Source organism: Pongo abelii, chromosome 10, assembly GCF_028885655.2.
Source record: "Pongo abelii isolate AG06213 chromosome 10, NHGRI_mPonAbe1-v2.0_pri, whole genome shotgun sequence".
NCBI lineage: Eukaryota > Metazoa > Chordata > Mammalia > Primates > Hominidae > Pongo > Pongo abelii.
This window is the reverse complement of record NC_071995.2, coordinates 111,866,895-111,883,196: the sequence shown is the minus strand read 5'-3', so window position 1 is coordinate 111,883,196 and position 16,302 is coordinate 111,866,895. Positions and strand designations below refer to the sequence as shown.

At 49.9% G+C, this 16,302-nt stretch overlaps 1 protein-coding gene across 1 annotated transcript in view; it reads right to left on the bottom strand.

The window, feature by feature from the left end:
* DTX1 (deltex E3 ubiquitin ligase 1) overlaps nt 1–3,461 on the bottom strand; it is a 42,686-nt gene extending 39,225 nt beyond the window's left edge. The window contains exons 1-2 of the mRNA XM_024257413.2: nt 3,372–3,461; nt 1,866–2,867 (exon numbers count right to left, since the gene is read on the bottom strand). Coding sequence (XP_024113181.2) covers nt 1,866–2,124 — 259 coding nt within the window. The 5' untranslated portion in view covers nt 2,125–2,867; nt 3,372–3,461. The remainder of the gene's footprint in view (nt 1–1,865; nt 2,868–3,371) is intronic.
* Nucleotides 3,462–16,302: the final 12,841 nt, after the last annotated feature.

Here is a 16,302-nt window from a genome sequence, read left to right as displayed (position 1 = left end):
CAGAAGACCTTGACTGATGACTTTGTTTTGCTCCCTGCTGTACTCCAGTGCTTAGCACAGAAATTGACATACAGCAGAGATCAATAAATAATCATATGATGGAATGCATGAACAATTGGCACCACCAGTGATGGTGGTCAATGCCTGGAGTTATGGAAACATAGATGTACTTATCTGTACCATCAATAAGCCATTTGTTGTGAATTCACCTGTGTTTCCAGACATGGTAAGCACTCTGTGGGTACCAAGCAATGTTCCGGACTATTGGAAAGTTCAATCATTGCAGAAACTTCTATTGGGCTGTGCTAGTTAGAAAGGCTGGCCTCCTTTCTAACTAGCACGGTCTAATAGAACTTTCTGCAACAATGCAATGTTCTGGATCTACGCTGGCCCACAAGGTACCACAAGACACATGTGGCTATGAGCACTTGAAGTGTGGCTAGTGAGACTGAAGAACTGGATTTTACATTTTACTTAGTTTTAATTAATGTAAATTTAAGTAGCCACATGTGGTTGGTGGCTACCATATTGGTTGGCACAGCTCTAGAGGGAAAGAGAGCATCCTACCAGCCTGGGGTTATTACGTGTGGTTCTGTCATCCAGGGATTCATAGGAACTTCCCCAAACCCCATCAGCTGGTCCTTGGGGGGTCAAACACGCCAAGGATTTCTAGGCTGCTTCTGCACGGCGGGACCCCACCACTCTCCACTGCCCATGGAGCTTGTCACAGATACCACCGGGCAATGACTCAGGGAGATCTCCCCAACAATGACAAATCTCCAGAACAAAAGAGAGTAGGCCTGAGAGTGGGACCTCATCGTTTTTATCACCATCATCACCTATCACATTACCACCAACACAACCATCAACATCACCATCATTACAACCACAATAGGATCACCAATACCACTAAGTAACATCCACACGCAGGGCTACCAGCCACACCACATGGCCACGAAGACTGCCACCAACATCATTTTCTCATTTTCTCCATCATCACCACCCCATCACACCACTTCCAGCAGCACCACCGACACAACTATCAATGTCACCAACACCAATGTATCCCATGGTTAACGCTATCACTGACATCACCACCAACACTGCCACGTCACCATCATCCATCCCTCCATTATCACCAAGACCCCACCACCATTAATACTATCACTGAGTCACCACCAACACAACCGCTAACACTGTTTCCTCCATCATTGCCACCTCACCCCACCATCAACACCACCAACGCCCCCCATCCCCAATTAATTACCACCAGCACGACTCCACCCCACAAACCAACACTTGGAGCCAGTATAGGATAACAGTTAAGAGCTTTGGTTCTGGAACTCAACTGCCTGGGTTTAAATTCCAGCTCTGAGTTTAAATCACTCAGCTTCTGGGAGACTCGGTTTCTTCATCTATAAAATGGGACTCATAATAATACAACAATACACAGACTTACTGCCTGTGATTCTTGGGAAAAATCAAATGAGGAAGTGCATGTAAAGCCCTTATTCTACAATCACATGCTACTGCTATTCTAGGTTCTGTGCTCAGTGAGCACAATTTTATTTAATCCTCACTCAGCTGTGAGAGATATTGATCTACCCATTTTGCAGATGAGGAAACTGAGGCTCAGAGAGATGATGCAACTTGCCCAAGGCCCTACAACTTGCTCAGAGGCTGCACTGGAATCCCAGTCTTAAACTGGACAAGGTTAGACTGCCCTGTTTTTCTGGAGGTGAGGCAGGGAGTTGGGGAAGGGATTTGGCATCAGCAGATTTACTGGGATTTTCAGCATCCCACGCTGCAAGGTAGTGGTGGCTCGGCGGGGCGGGTGGCATGGGGTGGGTGGGGAGTCTGCTCACCTGTGTCCTGGCGAAACTGGTGCATGGACTGCAGGTCGATGATGTAGGGCACAAGCTGGGCGTCCACCTGCCCCAGGACCACAGAACCGCGAGCGTCCTCCTTCAGCACGTTCTCAATGTGGTGGCACACGGTGGCCGTGTAGGGCCGCCAGCGGCTGTGCTCATTCAGCCACTCCCACACCACCACCCGGGCCACGTTCTGCGGCGGGAAGCCCAGACCATTCACAGGCATCAGCCCACCGTGGCCTGGCCGTGACATGGCCGCCACTGCCTCAGGGGCCAGGTCCCCCACTATTGCGGGCCCAGCTCCTCCTGGGCCTGGCAGCAGGCGGCAACTTCCTCTCTTCCCAGGGGGACAGCAAGGACCGTCTGGCCTCCTTTCTAACTCTGGGTTCTCTCTGAGGCCTAGAGGCCTCCGTTAAAGGAATGTGGGGTGGCCATCCAGGCTGCAAAGACCCCTTCCCTGTAGAGCCTTCTCGGATAAAGGGTACTGCCCTGGAAAGCAAGTGTCTCTCTTATGCCGGAGGAAACAGCTCTAAAGTCCTTGGCCCCCTCGGCTGGCTCAGGTAGGGAGTGAGGCAGCCGCCCCTGTTCGAGGTCCAGCCTCTTCCGTGTTGTCTCTGGTCCCTCTTCCCCGCCAGACAGGGCCTGTCACCCAGGAGGCCTGGGCCACAGCCTGCTGCTCCTGCGGCTCTCAGCCAGCCCTCTGCACTCCCAACTGCGTCCCAGACCCTGCACCTGGCTTCAGTGGGGCTTCTCGCCTCCCTCCGGTCTGGGCCCCCTTCTCCGACGGCTCCTGCCGAAGGGGGCGTCCCTGCCCCCTTGTTCCCTCTCCACGGTGTCCTGGAAGGCCTGGGTGGCCGCAGAACGCACGGGGGAGGGGTGCGGCGTGGACCCCCGGGCGGCGCGCCTGGACTGCGGCTCCGGAGCTGGGCTGGGGGACGAGGGGGACGAGGGGGGCGGGGGCCCGTGGGCACGCCCCACCCCACTCGTGCTCGCGACCTGCCAGGAGACAAGAGTGGAGAGGGCCCTTTAAGAGGAGAGCGCAGCACCCCCTCCCCCCTTCCCAGGAGAGCATTCGGCTGAGAACAATGGGGAACCGAAGGGGGACAGCAAGGGGGGCGTACGGGGTCGCCCCGCCCGCTTTCCCTTGGGGCAGGCCTGGAGGGAAGGCTGGGGCCGGGGGCGCGGTTTTCCGAGACTCTCCGCCTGGGGGGCGCCCTCCTTGGCTCCCGGAGCCTTCCCTTCCCCCGGGGCCCTCGCCTTGCCGGGGGGATGCCGGGTGCGCTGGGATGCGCCGGGAAGCACGGGGATGCGCGGCGCTGCAGGCGCGGCCCAGGGCCCCTCGGGGGTCGCGTCGCGGAGGGGGCGAAGCCAGGAGCTGGATCGTCTCTGCCTCCCGCCCTGGGGGTAACAGCCCCGCTTCCCCAGCCCAGACGTCCCCGAGCCGCTCGCGGGCCCCCAGCGGGAGCCGGGGGTGGGGTCCCTAAGCACCCGCGTTCTCACCGCCTCTCTTCGTCTCCGGCTCCGGCTCCGGCTCCGGCTCCGGCTCCGGCTCGCGCTCCAGCACCGCCGCCTCCTGGGCTCCCCCCGGAGTGGGAGGGAGCCGCGGTCCCGCCTCCGCGCCCGTTCCCTCCCAGGCCCCTCGGCCGCCGCGCCGAGCTTTCCGCGCGTGGACAGACTGCCCGGCCGACGGACGGACGCAGGAGCCGGCTGGCGGCCGCCGGGATCCCGCGGGTGGGAGGAGACCTCGGCCGTGCTCCGGGAGGGAGAGGGGAGGGGGCGGAGGAGGAGGAAGGGGAGGAGACAGATCGCGGCCCTGAGCGCCACCGGCGCTGACACGCGAGTCTCAGGGCGCCCCAAATCCTCGGCCAGGCCCTCCCGAGACCCCAAGGGGCCTTCTGACCCCACGCAGGGCGTGAGGCAGGGAGTGGGGTGTTTAGGAGTCACCGGCTTGAATCTTTGTCATCTTTATTTCCAGTCTCCCAGTCCAGGGCCTGGCACTGAGTAGGTGCTCAATAAATGCTTGAATGAATGAATAAGATCCAGAGACTGTCTAAAGAAAGATCTTGAAGCATTCAGAGCTAGCCTCCTTTCTTCCTCTAACTATTCCTGGGGGTGGGAGGGTGCTGACAAGGCCTGATTCAGACTCAGATGGAACCGTGGAATCTGAAGAGTACAGATGAGGAGACTGAAGCCAGAGAAAGTAAGACCCAGGCCCAGGATCACAGAAGCTTAGAGCGGTGCCCAGACACCAACCACGATCTGAATCTCCTGCCAGTACCCAGTTCCCAGCCCTGAGCCCACTTCCCCCAAAGCACCCACCTGCTCCAGGTGAGGGGGTGGGACCAGGGGAGGGGACCCTGGCCAGGAGGTGAGATCCCGGAGGAAGAGAAGGGCAGGCCCTTTGCCATGTCATTCACAGCCACCTGCAAACAACTGGTGCTCAATAAATGGTGGGCGAGCATTGGTTGGATGGAAGGGAAGGCTGGAAATGGCAGCGGCTCAAGTGTTAACGGGATGGCCAGTCCCTCTCTCCTCCAGCAAGCTGGATGCAGCTGAGACACACATTGGCTGGGAGGGGGGTGGACCACCTGGGGCCTGTGGGTGTTTAGATTGGGGAAGATGAAGGATGCGTCCGGGAACTCCAGCCTGGGTGGCTGACGGGGGTCAGTGGCCTGTTTGGGCGCCTGCCCAGAGCAGCCCACGCCTGCCTCCCCGGGGCAGATGGGGATACACTAGGCAGGGTCAGGGGCAGGCTGCTCAGGGGTGCTTTCCCAGAATCCAGCTCTGGCTCTCCAGCCAGCTGGAGGGACCTCCCCTCCCCAGGCCCCTGCTCTGACCTGCAGCCCAGTGTTGGATGGGCTTTTTCAGATTGGGTCAATGATTTCTGCTTGCTTTCACCTGCTGTAGACTAACGAGCGAGGCTTTGCATAGGGCAGGGCCAAGTCTGACAATACTCCCACAGGATCACTGAGTTCTGGGATTTTAGCCTAGGGTCCATGGATGGCCTTCTGGGGTCCATGAAGTCCCCCTCTCCCATTACAGGCAAACTTGTGTGTCTAGGCATTGTGTGTCTTGTATGTCTGGGAAGAAAGGCTCTGGCTGTCAGCAGATTCTTCTCACAGGAGACTGTGACTGAACAGATTCAGAGCAGCTGCTCAACCACCTTATGTTATGGAAGGATCTGGGGACCCCACAGTGGAGAAGAGAGTGGCTTAAGATCGCATGGTGATTTAGCAGCAAATTGGAAAGAAGAACTCGTGTCTCTGGACTTCCTGTCTAATGCTATTTAAGGTCTGATTAAATGTCACCTCCTCCAGGAAGCCTTTCCTGAATTCACCCTATCTTCCTCTGTGTTCCTTTGCCCATACCTTGACATGACACCCTGTATCACAATTAGCCTCTTAAATGAAATCTGTCCCTGCTAGAGTGAGATAGCCATCATATTCATCTTGGTGTGGTGTGGCTGGTGCCCCATTACATAAGGGTGTCATTTACTGAGTGCCTATTATGTGCCAGGCACTTAAATAATACTTACTACTCTTCATAACTGCCCCACAAGGAAGGTAATGTTGTCCTCATTTTACACATGGAAACAAAAAACCTCCTGAAGCTCAGAGAGGCTAAGTAGCTTACCCAAGTTCCCACAAGGAGTAAGTGGCAGAGCTAGGGTCTGAGTCCCAAATGCTTTTGCACCGCCCATAGCACCATGCTGCCTCTGTGTTTGTTGAGTGACTGATGGATGGCATCCAGCTGAGGATCTGGTGCAGCGTGGCCCTTAATGGCCCCTCTCAACTGGGTTTGGAACATCTGGGAATGCAAAACTCTGCTCCCAGGGAACTTGGGGAGAAAAGAATTCCAAGGAGAGGGAAGGAATTTGGCCACCAAGGAGCCCACAATTCGCGGGAGGGGTGGCTCAGATACCAATGGGGAAGTCAATAGGACAAAAGCAATCAATCATGAACTGTTTTTTTTTTTTTTTTGGTCCATTGAGGCATTTTATTCATATGAATTTATTACATCCCTAGAAAAACAATCCCAAGATTTTCCCTCCTGTGTGTTTTTGTCTTGCTTCCTTACAGTCCCTGATACCAGTTGAGGTTGTCAGGACAATGAAACCAAAGGGGATAGGGGTACCATTTTTCTAGATCTTTGAGTTGCACATCAAACTGGGGCTTGTCACTGTACACTTGTTTAACCTGCCTGTGTGCTCCACAGTGATTTTTCTAGCTCTGTGATTATTGATGATTTCAAATTCACTGATATAAACTAAACTTCATCATCACACTTAGAAGCTAGATGACGATTTTGGAACACAACCTAAAACAACCTGGTATTTGCTTCTCTTCTCAGCATGTTGATGCTATTGAGAGCACTGGCCAGGACATTCACATGAACCATTATAGCAGCTCAGAAAGATGGCAGAAGGAGACCAACTCGTTTTTTTTGTTCTGCCATCCATCATCCACTTATCCATCCACTCATCTATCCATTCGTCTATCCACCCATCCTCCATCCATCCATTCCACCCATCCATCCACCCACCCACCCACCCATCCATCCAGTCATTCATCCATCCACCCACTCATCCATCATCCATTCATCCATACACCCACCCACCCATCATCCATCCATCCATCCATCCATCTATCCATTTATTCATCCATTCATCTATACATTCATGTATGAAATTTCCCACCTTCCTTCCTTCCCTTCCTCCATCTCTCCCTTCCTTCCTTCCTTCCTCTTTTTATTTTTATTTTTTTTAAGATGGAGTCTTGCTCTGTCACCAGGCTGGAGCACAGTGGTGCAATCTCGGCTCACTGAAACCTCCGACTCCCTGGTTCAAGTGATTCTCCTGCCTCAGCCTCCCAAGGAGCTGCAATTAGAGGCATGTGCCACCAACGCCCAGCTAATTTTTGTATTTTTAGTAGAGACGGGGTTTCACCATGTTGGCCAGGATGGTCTTGATCTCCTGACCTCACAATCCCCTGCCTTGGCCTCCCGAAGTGCTGGGATTACAGGCATGAGTCACCACTCTTGGCCCCTTCCTTCCTCTTATCCATTTATTCATCCATCCATCCATCCATCCATCCATCCATCCATCTATCCATCCATCCAAAAAATACCAGATGCCCTCCTATGTGCCAGGCACTGGGCTATGTGCTGAGATACAGAGATGACCCAAGCATCATGGTCCCTGCCCTCCTGGGTCTCAGAGTCTAGTGAGAAAGTCAGACATGAATCAAAGAATCACACAAAGTGTAATTCCAAACTTTTGCAAAGACCATGAAGGAAAAGTTCAGGATATCGTGAGGACATCTAACAGGGGTCCTATCAGGTCTAAGGAATCAGGGAGGGCTTCTCAGAGGAGTTGATGTTTCAGCTATTCCCTGAAGGATTCATAGGTCTGAATGTGGCTGAGTGGGGTAGGAGGGGGAATGATTAAATCAGAGGAAACAGGGTTGTGCAAGGGCCCAGAGGTGGGAAAGAGCTTGGTGTGTTAAAGCAACAGAAAGGAGACCAAGTAACCATTGAGAAAGAAGAGGGGTGAGCCTGGGGCCAGAAGAGGCGGAGCTACCACGCAGGGCCTTGGAAGACCCAGTATGGGTTTGCAATTTTATCCTGAGTCATGGGGAATTACTAAAAATTTGATGTGATTTGATTTGTGTTGGAAAGAGCCTGGAATTAACTAATTAACTCAAGAGCCTTGAGTACCTACTGTATGTCCAGCCCTGGTCTAGGTACAGGAGAGTCTGGAAGGGGACACAAAACAAGATAAGTAACACTGAAGACCATATTAGGGGAATGTACATTAGGGTATGAGCCCTGGGAGACATATGCCACCCCTGTCCCCAGCCTGTGGAACTGAGTGAGTTAGGCTTTTTTGAGCCCTTCTCTCCAGCCCTCTACATTCTTCTGTGCAGACCAGCTGTGACCTCCCCTTCAGCAGTTGAGAAAAAGTTTAAGTGGAAAACAGGAAACAGAGTGAGAAGGACTGTTTGGGTGTCTCTGGGGACTGAAATGGGGCCCCTGGAAGTCAGAGTGTTCCTTGGGCCTGTAGGACACTGGTGGGGTGCAGGTGGTGAAAGGCCTTTTGCTGCCTGCTGAAAATGGGCGGTAGAAGTGGAGAAGCCTCAGAAGGGTGACATCCACAGCCAGCCTTGCTTAGCGAGGAGGGTCTGCAGGCCCAAGGTTAGGGTGGGCACTGCTCTTGTGGCCACGTGTCCAGGTCATGGCTCCTGGGAGCAGTGTCTCCCCATCACCAGGCAGAGGCTGGTTCCAGGTGAGCACAGATTCATTCCAGGGTCTTGCTCTGAAATTCACATATAGCCGGAGTTGAAAGCAGCTTGAGCCTGTATGGGCCAGATGGTGAGATGAACACCCTCCCCACCCCAGAGCGCTGGGTCCCACCCTGGACTCACGTGAGAATCTCCTGCAGAGTGCATACAAATTACCCACGTCCAAGCTCCACCCTCAGAAACTGATGTAGTTGGCTGGGGGGTCCAGGTATTCGTAGGCTTTGGCCAATGGTTCTTTCCCTGGATTTAAGGGATTAAAACTGAGAGATGGTTGTCAACCTGTCTCTAGGTAGTTGGGCTAATCATATGTGATACTGTGAGCTTTTAGGGCCCATTTAGAGCCATCCATTTATTCATCTAATCAGATGCTGTTTACTGAGCACCTACTGTGTGCCAGATACCATTCTAGGCACTGAAGATACAATGATGAATAAAAGACATAAAATGCTTGCTCTCCTAGAAGCTGGTCTTGTAGGTGGCAGGAGAGAAAAAGTAAATAAATGCATAAATATAGAGTGCATCTTGTAATGTTAGTGCAGTGGAGAAAAATTAAGCCCTCTTAGACATTACTGGTGGGGACGTGACTTGGTACAACCATGTTGGAAAACAGCCCGGCTTTATCTCTGATAGTTAAGCACATATACACCCCGTAGTCCAGCAATTCTACTCTGGAGTAGGGACCTTGGAGAAATTCTTGCACAATCACAGCAGGAGTCCCGTAGAAGGATGTTTATAGCAGCTCTGTTCACAGTGGCCAAAGCTGGGAAATAACCCAAATGCCCATCTGGAGAGAACAAATGAATAAACTATGGTTTAATTCCCAAGATGAAATATTACACAGCACTCAACACGAAGGAACTATACGGCCACACGCCGAAATATGGATGGATCTTTGAAATAGAGTATTCAATGAAAAATGTCCTGTTGCATAAACATGATTCTCTTTTTATAAAGTCAAAGGCAACTAAAATTATGGGCACCCATATGTGATAATAAACTGTATGAAAGGGAAATAAGGGAAGAATAAATACAGGATTTAGGATGAGGATTAAGAGGGGAATGTGGCGCCGTGGGTTGGGGGACCATATGGTAGGATGTAAGTCACTGTCAAGATCCTAGCTTTTGTTTGGGTAGTGGTTTCACAGGTGTTTATTTCATTCTTCTTCTTTTTTAAGAGACAGGGTCTCGCTCTATCGCTCAGGTTTCAGTGCGGTGGTGCGATCACAGCACTCTGCAGCCTCCAATTCCTGGGCTCAAGCAATTCTCCTGCCTCAGCTGGGGCTACGGACATGTATCACCATACCTAATTATTTTATTTTATTTTTGTAGAGACAGGGTCTCCCTTTGTTGCCCAGGCTGGTCTTGAACTCCTGGGCTCAAGTGATCCTCCTGCCTTGGCCTCCCAAAGTGCTGGGATTACAGTAGTGAGCCACTGTGCCCAGCCATTCTTAAAATTAACCAATTAATTAAAAGCTGATGAGAGTATTATTAACCCCCCTTTTTTGTGGACCAAGATTAAAGAAATAAGCAAGTAAGCAGGGAGGGGCTAGATCATCCAGATCGTGCTCAGGGTGGAGATATGATTGCCGTTTTTTCTTTTTTTGAGACAGGGTCTTGCTCTGTTGCCTAGGCTGGAGTGCAGAGGCACAATCACGACTCACTGCAGGCTCAACCTCACTTGCTCAATTGACCTTTCCATCTCAGCCTCCCGGGTAGCTAGGACTACAGGTGTGCACCTCTACATCTGGCTAATTTTTGTATATTTTGTAGAGACGGGGTTTGGCCATGTTGTCCAGACTGGGGTTGCAACTTTAATCAGCTGGTCAGGGAAGGTACTACCCAGGTGACATCTGAGCCATGACTTGAAGGAGAGAGTAGCGAATAAGGGGAGATCTGAGGAAGAGGGCACCGGGTAGAGGGCACAGCAGGTGCAAAGGCCGCTAGATGGGAGGGTCCTTGACATGCTGTAGGAATGGCAGGGAGGTCAGTGGGCTGGAGCAAGTGAGTGCAGCCACATGAGAAGCAGGCGTAGGGAGGGAGAGAGATGGAGACACTGGGGAGAAGAGAGGGAGAATGTTTCCTGCGTTTCCCAAGGGGTTCATATCCCGAATCTGTTCTTCCCAGCGACTGGCTATTCAACTTTTCTTTAGGTTCCATGAGGCACCCCAGTTTCCTTGAGGTGGTTTAATTGGGTTTCTATTACTTGTAAGCCAGTGAGTCCTACCTGGTGAAATCACTGGCCCTGTGGCCAGAAGATCATGGTGTGAGTTTCTTCAAGAAAGGTTTCTTAAGAGAAACTGCAAACTGGAGGGTAGGTGCTCGCACAGCAGAAGCCCCTGGGAGGTGGAAGGGGACCCAGGCCGGCATCAGCTAAGGGGCATGGAATAGTAGTTAGCCCATTCATGGAGTGATTTCTAGGTACAGGGATTTTATTACACTCTTTCTTTTCTTTTCTTTTGAGACAGGGTCTCGCTCTGTCACTCAGGCTGGAGTGCAGTGGCATGAGCTCAGCTCACTGCAACTTCCTCTGCCCAGGTTCAAGTGATTCTCTTGCCTCAGCCTCCCAAGTAGCTGGGATTACAGGCATGAGCCACCATGCCCGGCTAATTTTTGTATGTTTAGTAGAGACAGGGTTTCACCATGTTGGCCAGGCTGGTCTCAAACTCCTGACCTTAAATGATCCATCTCGGCATCCCAAAGTGCTGGGATTACAGCTGTGAACCACCTTATTATGCTCTTTTAATCCTCCCAACAACTCTGACAGGCATTATTACAGATTTTACAGGTGGGGAAACTGAGGCAGCAGAGGTTATGGCATACACAGTGAGTAGTTGAGCCTGAAAACCCCAGGTCTGGCTGACCTCGGAGCTCTTGCACCTGGGATATGAGGGGTCTGATCTATTTCTATTGCGGTGTCCCTTTGTCTTTGGGGACCACAGTTTCTCTCCTTTATAGTGTGGGTGGGTGGGTCCTTGCCTCCTCTCCTCTCTTCCCCAGCCCCTGGGCCATCGAGAAGGCCTATGGGCCGCCAGGCGAAGTGGGAGCACTCAATCTGGAACTCGCTGTGTCTCCAACATGGAGAGAAGGAACCCAGAGAAAGAACGGGGTTTAGAGTTAGTGTGGCCTGGGGTGTGGTGGAAGTTTGGTGTGGCTAGGGGACTATGAGAGGGAGTTGGGGGCAGGTGTGTGTGTGTGTGTGTGTGTGTGTGTGTGTGTGTGTGTGTGTGTGTGTGTTGCTTATGCAGAGCTGGTCCATCTGGGGAAGGGTGGGGGGAGCAGAAAGGAGAGAGGAACTCTAGTCCTTTTCCTCCCTGTACAAATCGACTGCCTGAGTCCAGCAGGCTGGGCTGAGAAATGAAATGGGAGCGTGTGTGTAGAACGCCCCCTAGTGGTCTATTTTGTTCCTTCGTTCTAATGCTGGAGACATTTCCAGATAACTTATTTTTAATTTTTTTATCGCAATAAACATGCATACCATAAAATTTACCATCTCAATTCTATCTAAGCTAAGTGTTCAGTATATACACATTGTCCTACAACCGATTTCAGTACTTTTTCATCTTGCAAAACTGAAACTGTACCCTTTAAACAAGAATTTTCCCATTTTTCCCTCCCTCCAGCCTGTAGCACCCACCGTTCTACTTTCTGTCTCTAAGAACTTGACTAGTCCAGTACCTCCTATAAGTGGAAGCATGCAGTGTTTGCCTTTTTGTGCCTGGCTTATTTCACTGAGCATAATGTCCTCAAGGTTTCCCCATGTTGTAGCTGTGTCAGGATTCTCTTCCTATTTAGGGCGAATCATATTCCACTGTACATATATACCACATTTTGTTATCTATTTGTTATCTGTTCATCCATCAGTGGACCCTTGAGTTGCTTCTACCTGTTGGTCATTGTGAATAGAGCTGTTATGAGTATGGGTGTACAAATATCTCTTCCAGACTTTGTTGTCACTTCTTTTGGGTATATCCCCAGAAGCGGGATTGCTGGATCATACGTGCTAGACTGAACTCCCCCCTCCCCAATTCATATGTTGAAGCCCTCACCTGAAATGTGACTGTATTTGGAGATAGGGCTTTTAGGAGGTAATTAAGATCATAAGGGGATGGGCGCTGTGGCTCACGCCTGTAATCTCAGCACTTTGGGAGGCCGAGGTGGGTGGATCACTTGAGGTCAGGAGTTAGAGACCAGCCTGGCCAACATGGTGAAACCTCGTCTCTACTAAAAATACAAAAATTAGCCAGGCGTGGTGGCACGGTCCTGTAGTCCCAGCTTCTAGGGAGGCTGAGGCAAGAGAATCCCTTGAACCCTGGAGGGAGAGGTTGCAGTGAGCCAAGATCGCGCCACTGCACTCTAGCCTGGGTGACAGAGTGAGACTCCGTTTCAAAAGAAAAAAATCAAAAGGGGTCATAAGGATGGAGTCCTAATCTGATAAAAATGGGTAGCCTTATAAGAAGAGGAGAGACAGGGATCTCTCTTTCTCCTTCCCTGTGCATACAGGCAATGAGGAATGGCTGTGTGAGGGAGTATAAAGAAGACAGCAGCCTGTAAGCCAGGGATGGGGGTCTCACAAGAACCAGACCTTGCTGGCACCCTGATCCCAAACTTCAGCCTCCAGAACTGTCGGAAGTAAATTTCTGTTGTTTAAGCCACCAGCCTATGATACTTTCTTTTTTCTTTTTTCTTTTCTTTTCTTTTCTTTTCCTTTCTTTCTTCCTTCCTTCCTCTTTCTTTCTTTCTTTCTTCTTTCTTTCTCCTTCTTTTCTTTCTTTCTTTCTCTCTCTTTCTCCTTCCTTCCTTCCTTCCTTCCTTCCTTCCTTCCTTCCTTCCTTCCTTCCTCCCTCCCTCCCTCCCTCCCTCCCTCCCTCCCTCCTTCCCTCCCTCCTTCCCTCTCTCTCTCTCTTTTCTTTCTTTTTTTTTTTTGACAGTCTTGCTTTGTCTCCCAGGCTGGAGTGAAGTGGTGCGACCTCGGCTCACTGCAACCTCCACCCCCCGGGTTCAAGCGATTCTCCTACCTCAGCCTATCAGGTAGCTGGGACTACAGGCACACGCCACCATGCCAGGCTAATTTTTTTGTATTTTTAGTAGAGATGTGGTTTTGCCATGTTGGCCATGCTGGTCTTGAACTCCTGACCTCGGGGGATCCACCTGCTTTGGCCCCCCAAAGTGCTGGGATTACAGGTGTGAGCCACCACACCCGGCCCGATATTTTCTTATGGCAGCCAGAGCGATTACAATATAGTAATTCTATTTTTAATTTTTGAGGAACTGTCATACTGTTCCCAGAGCATTTTACATGACCACCGAGAGTACACAGGGTTCCAATGTTTCTGCATCCTCACCAACACTTGTTATTTTCTTTCTTTTCTTTTATTAAAATAATAGTAGCCATCTGAATGGGTTTCCAGGTAGTTTTTCTCCCAGCCACCAATGAGGCCTCCTGTGTGCCCAACACCAGGCTGAATATGTCACATGCCCAGTGGTTAGTATCATTCCCATTTTACAGATAAGGACACTGTGGTTTGATGGGACAAGTAACTAACGCAGTGTCACCAATGAGTAAGTGCTACATGCATCACTGGCTCCAAGTTGGATTTCTTGACTCTAAAGTCAAGAATCCTAATGGAAATCCTATTAATCTTGGTGATGATGGTGGTGATGATGACAAGTAGCGATTACGGAGCATTACTCCTGTGACAGGCACTGTCCCCAGCTCTTTACATACATTTTAACAGATTTAATCCATAACAACCCTATGTGATGTCTACTATTATGATCTTCATTTTACAGATGAGGAACCGAGGCACAGAAAACTCAATTTGCTTGTTCAAAGTCATATGGCAACTAAATGGTACAACCAGAATTCTAACCCATTGTCCTGTTCTGCCTTCATATGGGCACTGATGGCTCCAAGAAAATCTCACCTACCAAAATCTAAATTCCCCCGAAGTAAAAATGAGGGAGACAGCCTTTGCTTCAATGAAAGCGTCACCACCATAACTCTCCTGGTTAGAGGACGTAATCCTCATGCCGTTTTTGTGGAGGATGTTTTAGTTGAGTTTGACAGAGCCTCAGATTGACCCTGAGATGAACTCTGGGACCCTAGGAGCCAGTGTGCAACCCTGGTCTCCTATGGAAAGCCCCAAATCAAGTTTGAATCCTGGCTCCTTTCCTTTTTTATTTGTTAAAATTTTTATTTTAAATTAATTTGGGAGCTTATAGAGAAGTTACAAAGAGTACAATAAATTCTTTATACCTTTCACCCAGATTCCTCAAATGTTAACCTTATATTTGATTTCTTCCTTTTCCTCCTCCCCCTTCTGCTCCTCTTCTTCCTTCTCCTCCTCCTGCTTCTTCTTCTCTCTCTCTCTCTATATATATACATACATATATACACACACATACATATATATACATACATATATACATACATATATATACTATATATATATATATATACACACACAGACACACAAACACAATACATGGATATGTATAATTTTCTGAAACATTTGAGGACAAATTGCATACACTATACCACTATACCCCCTAGTGCTTCAATATGTGTATTTCCTAATATAAGGAAATTCTTTTACCTGACCACAGTACAATGATGACAATCAGGTAATCAAAATACAATGACCTAATCTATAGCCCTTATTTGTATTTTGCCAGGTGTCCCAATAGTGTCCTCTACTGATAGCAAAATAAATAAATAAAAAATCCAGGATCATGCCTAGCATTTAGATGGTGCTAGACCATCCATCTCAACCAACCTGCCTGTCGAGGCAGAGGCATAAGTGAGCCCAGCTAAGACTGGCACACCTGCTTGGCTGACCTGTAGATTTATGAGAGATAATACCTGGTTGTTGCCTTTAGTCACTTAGTTTTGGGGTGGCTTTTCAAGCAGCAATAGAAATGATAGAGCAGGTGCACTAACCAGGATGTGTGGGCTGCAAATAACAGAAAACCCAACTAAGAGAGGCTTAGACCATGAGGACACTCTTATTCTTCATAAGGAGTCCTTAGGTCAGGAGCATCCCCCCGCCATCCCATCCCAAAGCCATTATATGGGTCAGGGTTTTCCAGAGAATCAGAACCAATAAAATGTGTATCTCTCTCTCTCTGTAGCTTCCTTCCTTCCATCCTTCCATCCTTCCTTCCTTCCTTCATTCCTTCTTCCTCTTTTCTTCTTTCCTTTCCCCTTCCCTTGTTTCCTCCCTTCTTTCCTTTCTTCCTCTTTCCCCTTCTTTCCTTCCTCCCTCCTTCCCCCACTCCCCCCCTCCTTCCTTTCTTCTTCCCCCCTCCCTCCTTCCCTCCCTTCCCTTCCCTTCCCTTTCCTTCTTTCCTTCCTTCCTTCCTCCCTCCCTCCTTCCCTCCTTCTTTCCTTCTTTCCTTTCTTTTTCCCACACTCCCTCCCTTCCCTTCCCTTTCCTTCCCTTACCCTTTCCTTCCCTTCCCTTCCCTCCCTTTCTTGCTTCCTTCCTTTCCCCCTCCCTCCCTCCCTCCCTCCTCTCTAGGAATTGAATTACATGATATCAGAGGCTGGCAAGTCCAAATCTGCAGGACAGGCTGGAGACCCAGGGAAGAGCTGATGCTTCAGCTTGAGTCATAAGCAGTCTGGAGAGATAATTTCTTCTCCCTGGGGGGACATTTGTCTTTTTCTCCTAAGGCTTTAACTCATTGGCTGAACCCACCCATGCTATGGAGGATAATCGCTTTACTCAAACTCTACTGTTTCACATCTAAAAATACCTTCACAGGAACGTCTAGACTGGTGATTACCAAACATCTGGGCACTACAGCCTATCCGAGTTGACTCTTAAAACTAACCATCCCAGCCATCAAAGTTATTCTGCTTTCCATCCCTGACATGTTGATATTTCAGAATTAGCATTGTCACCTCAAGGTCACAAGATGGCTGCTGAAGCTCCAGAAATCACAACCTTAAACAGCAGCATCCAGAGCAGAAGGGAAGAAGGAAGATTGAAAAGGTCTTTTCCTTTCCTGACCCATCTGTCTCTCTCTCTCTCTTTCTCTTTAGATACAGGGTTTCATTCTGTTGTCCATGCTGGAGTACAGTGGCATCATTATAGCTCACTACAGCCTCCAGTTCCTGGGTTCAAGCGATC